This window comes from Ursus maritimus, unplaced genomic scaffold (genome assembly GCF_017311325.1).
Source record: "Ursus maritimus isolate PB19 unplaced genomic scaffold, ASM1731132v1 scaffold_158, whole genome shotgun sequence".
Taxonomy (NCBI): Eukaryota; Metazoa; Chordata; class Mammalia; order Carnivora; family Ursidae; genus Ursus; species Ursus maritimus.
In genome coordinates this window covers 11,573-16,659 of record NW_024423986.1, presented here as the reverse complement: position 1 = coordinate 16,659, position 5,087 = coordinate 11,573, and the positions used below count along the sequence as shown (strand labels likewise).

At 35.6% G+C, this 5,087-nt stretch overlaps 1 protein-coding gene across 1 annotated transcript; it reads right to left on the bottom strand.

Annotated features, from left to right (window-relative positions):
- Positions 1-795: 795 nt before the first annotated feature.
- LOC103680443 (olfactory receptor 2M3-like) lies at positions 796-3,438 on the bottom strand. Its single transcript, XM_008709965.2, has 2 exons — positions 2,528-3,438; positions 796-946 (listed from the first exon to the last, which is right to left on the bottom strand). Exons 1-2 carry the CDS (start codon positions 3,436-3,438, stop codon positions 796-798), a joined length of 1,062 nt encoding a protein of 353 aa, XP_008708187.2.
- Positions 3,439-5,087: the final 1,649 nt, after the last annotated feature.

Sequence of the window (5,087 nt, the reverse complement as noted above, 5' to 3'; positions counted from 1 at the left end):
GGAAACCTTCACTTCATATCCCTATCAAACTTTGTAGGTTTAGTCTGAAAACACAAAATTTTATTTATTTTTTTAATCTTAGGAGAATGTATGGCTATAGGTCATATTATATTCTTCCCAGCAGCATTGTTTTTATTTTTGCAATTATAATTTTGATTTTTTTATTATGTTCAATTAGCCAACATATAATGCATCATTAGTTTTGATGTAGCGCTCAAAAACACGAGAGACTAAGGACCCTAAGAAACAAACTGAGGGCTTTAGAGGGGAAGGGAGTGGGGGAATGGGATAAGCGGGTGATGGGTAGTAAGGAGGGCACGTATTGCATGGTGCACTGGGTGTTATGCGCAACTAATGAATCATCGAACTTTACATCAAAAAATAAAATAAAAATTAAAAATTAAAAAAAATTCCTTAGTTGCCTTGTTTTTAAATAAAAACAAATAAATTATTAGTGGGAAAAATGAAGTGATACATGATACTCTGGATAATCATTCTTAATATCTTCCCAATTTACATTACATAGGATACCCCTTTCCTGCCCCATCTTCAACTAACTCACATATCAGTCAACAATATGTGATGTGAAATGTTTCCTTAATAATAGTAAATTTCCATTTGAGGGTAATGTATACACTAAATGCATTAAGAGAAAAAGCTACCCTCCTCACTCTAGACTTGGTGCACAGCCAATGCATTGCTGTGGTAGTTGTAGTCAAGGACTCAGGACCCATTGGCTGGTCATGCTATTATGTGTTTCCTTTCCTGGCTCTGATGGCTCTTTAACTGCTAATTCTATTTATCAGAGTTCCTCTTCAGGTGGCTCTTCCAAGACCTCCTTACCGCAGGAAAAATGGGGAAAACCGTAAGACATTTTTCCCTGTTCAGACTCAACACCAGGTACTTTTCCATTCCTAGGCTTTTACTCTTACCACATCCCCCAACTCTAGAGTCCATAAAAGAATTTCTTAAAGTTCCATAATCAAAAAGTTCTCACAACACTGACAGGAAGAGTTATAACTACCTTGTTATATCGTTTATAAATAGCAGTCTGGAATTTATGTGGGTGTGTGTGGTAGACAGAACCCTAAACATTCCCCATGATTTATTTCTTCTGGCATTGCTCCTATGATGTTATTATATAAAGAAAGAGTTAACTGAGTGTACCAATGTAATTAAGATCCCAAATCAAGTTATCTAAGGTAGATTATCTTGAGTTTGCTTGTCTTAACCAGTTGGTAGACCTTTAAAAGAGGACTTCAGGCTTTTCCTTAGGTGACAGACTCTCCTACTGGTCTTGAGGAAGTAAGATAATGAGTTTTTCAGGTGCAAAGAAATGAATTATTTCAACAGCCATATGAGCTTGAAAGATGACCCTGAGCCTTAGATATAACTGCAGCTTCGGCCAACACCTGGATTGCCACCTTGTGATACCTTAAGCAGAATACGCAGGTTAGCCATGCCAGAATTCCTACCTATATACACTGGGACTTAATAAACAGTTGTTATTTAAAGCTGCTGAGTTTGTGTTCATCTGTTAGGCAGAAGGAAAAGTAATTCAGTTTCATTTCATTCAATTTCAAAACAATAGAGTTTAAAGAAAATAGCTAAAACTCAGATAGTGGTTGCTCCTCATAAAACAAAAGAATCCCCAGAATTGCACTACATTTCATATAAATATTACAGCACTACCTATAGTGATGTCAAACATGACATGTGATTTATAAAAAAAAAAATCCAGACTTCAGAAAACCTAAACTTTTCTATTTATAAAATTGATCACTTTTCCATATAATTATAGTACACAACCCCTATAATGATCAAGACATGTAAACATGAAAAGACCAGACTTTGAGGAATCACATTTCATTCTCTCATGTTGAAGGCTGATGTCTGTTAAAAAAGGAAATAAATAGGCATTCCCTAAACCTCTGATATCCTGACATAGACTCAATATGCCTAAACATCAATCTGATGCCTCTTTTCTCTATCTAGGTAAAGTATATTAATTTTTATAATAATCTTATAAATCTATAACTTGGAATATAATTAAGTTGGTTTTTCACTTTAACAAATTGATCTATCCAATGTATGATATTGGACTCTGGAGAATTTTTTGATTGGCCAAATGTAAGACTACCATATATTAAAGAAAGTTTATTAGTGCCCTATTTTATTTTTAATTTTTTATTATGTAGTATTGTGATTGGGAAATATCTTTCTGTTGCTAACTTGTATTGCATAAGACAGTCAGACTATACATTGTGCATGTTACCTTACAGCAAATATTTACTTATAGCCACACTTTGAAGTTTCCATAATGAAAGAAATATAATATTTGAATAAAAAAGCATGCAGTTTTTCACTTTCTAAATCTTGTGTGCTTGTCTAATAAAACTTTTGATACAAAGAGGTAAATATTGGGGGCTGAATTGCACCAATTGAATACATGAATTTCAGCATAAAGCCAAGAAGATAGAAAAAAGTTAATTAAGCAATTTGATCCCCAGACTTGCCCTTCCCCAACACCTTCATGAATGCTCTGGCCACTTCCTTATTACGGAGGCTGTAGATGAGGGGATTCAGCATGGGAGTAAGGATGGTATAGAAGGCTGACACCATCTTGTCCTGGGTGGGGGAACGATCAGAAACAGGCCGCATGTATATAAACATGGCTGCTCCATAGTACATCCCTACCACCATGAGGTGGGAGGAACAGGTGGCAAAAGCTTTTTGGCGACCCTCCCCAGACCCCATGTGAATGACAGCCACAATAACACGAACATAGGAAGCAATGATTACTGCTACAGGAAAAAGAAGCATAATTACACAGCAAATAAACATTAACCTTTCAAACAGCAATGTATTAGTGCATGAGAGAGTGAGAAGGGCAGGGACATCACAGAAAAAGTGGGGTATTTCTCGGGCACCACAATATGGAAAGGACAGTGCAACTGCAATGACAATTATACCATCAAGAAAGCCAACAATCCAGGAAGAAACAACCATAATACAACAGATTTTCTGGTTCATGAGAACTGAATATCGTAATGGGTGACAAATAGCAACATAACGGTCATAGGCCATTGTAGCCAACAGGAAACATTCTGCTCCAAGCAGGGACACGTATAAGAATATCTGTGCTCCACAACCAGCCAGAGAGATGGACTTCCTGCCAGACAAGTAGTTGAAGGCCATCTTGGGTACAGTGGTGCAGATAAGCATGAGGTCCATGAGGGAAAGTTGGCTGAGGAGGAAGTACATGGGTGTGTGAAGCTGGGTGTCCAGGTAGATGAGGAGAACCATAGCAATGTTTCCAATGAAGGCCACTGTGAAGATGCCCAAGACCAGAGAGAAGAGGAAGATGTGGGTGGGACTGTGATCGAAGATTCCCAGCAGAATGAAATCTGAGTTGAAGGTCTGATTCTCCCATTCCATGATATTCACTCTAGAGAATATAACATATGAAGTGGTCAAGACTGTGCTCATGGAAATATCAAGGACTTCTAGCTTAAATCACCACACCTACATTTCTACATATAGAAAAATATTTCTCTGACCATACTTTTTTTTATTTATAAACCAGGAATATTAAAGTTTATTGTTAGCTTTATGTGATTTTTAAAAAAATAAATGTAGATAACACACATAGTAAGTTTCATCATTAGAACATAGGAGGTTTCCCAAGATGCATATAATCTCATTTTAGCAACTAGTGAACTCAACTGTGTAATGTGGATTATCACTTTGGAAATGCACTAAGAGTCACAAGAAAGCTCATGAATTGCTGGGAAGTCAATGAGATTTTCCACTGAATTTAGCACATCACCCTATGATACTAATACAAATGTTGTCTACCAAAGTGTAAAAGGAATCATGTACTAGTTGAAATGAGATGGGATTACTCAAACACCAAGTAAACAGAAGACATTGAGAAATCATCAGTTAGAACTACACAAACAATGAATCATGGAACACTACGTCAAAAACTAATGATGTACTATATGGTGACTAACATAACATAATTTAAAAAAATTACCTTAAGTAATACTTACAGCTAATAAGGTAAGTTGTAGTGGAAGCAGTACCTCACCAATATGCCCATCCCTACTCCATCTCTTAAAATCTGATGTACCTATGAGATATTCTGGCATGGGTCATTTTACAGGAGAAGTAGTCCAGGGTATAGTGAAAAAGCATAGTTCAAAGGGCTCAAACATTATTTTTCTGCGTAATCTTATATAATTAATTTCTCCAAGCCTCATTCTCCACTCAATTTTAGTATTTGTGAATATTGGCATTGCAGGTGCTATTAAGACAAATGAGATCACATTTATAAACTACAAACATAACTTTGAATATATTTTGTAACATATTTTTAAAATAAATACTATTGAAGAAAAGAGAGAAGGCTCCTACTTTATCTTTAGACTATTTTCCTTTGTATAAAATAATCTCTCTCATTTCCTTAGCAAGAGTCTCGGAGGGGATTTCTTCACCTATACAATAGCATATTTTTTATTTTTCCTACTTTCACAATCATTTTTTTAAATCTCTTGTTGCTCTCTTCAATGATCAAGGCACTGGCTTACTTTATTTTTATATTTATGGATCTACCCGCCTCCAGAAGTCAAGGAAGTGTGCTTGATGTTTTAGTTTGAGGCTTTGGAAAATGAAAAATTTCCATGTGTTTCTGCCCAATTTACTAAAAATGTACATTTTATTTGACAAAAACTGTAATTTAAAACATGATTTTACTATCCATTGTTTTACCTGTTTTGTAATATTTTAAAATTCTAAGTAGAACTTTAATAACCTGGGTGTGGTTTAGGACTTAAAGGTTTAATGGTCTAGACTATAGGAACAGAGAGAAGGGATCAGTTACCTGTTTTGTATTAATGTCTAGCAAAAGCAATGATGTTAGCTTAATACCACTAAAAAGGCCCTTTTATTTTTTATTTTTTAAGATTTTATTTATTTATTTATTTGAGAGAAATAGAGACAGTGAGAGAAAGCATGAGTGGGGAGTAGGAAAAGCAAGCTCCCTGCTGAGCAAGGACCCTGACACAGGCCTGATCCCAGTATCC

What these genes read in the sequence shown, in the direction of transcription:
- LOC103680443 (XM_008709965.2), bottom strand. Translation starts at nt 3,438, where the DNA reads ATGGAATGGGAGAATCAGACCTTCAACTCAGATTTCATTCTGCTGGGA. An exon ending in GCCAGAGCATTCATGAAGGT is followed by an intron (nt 947 to 2,527) that starts GTTGGGGAAGGG and finishes TATGGACTCTAG; the next exon opens with AGTTGGGGGATGTGGTAAGA.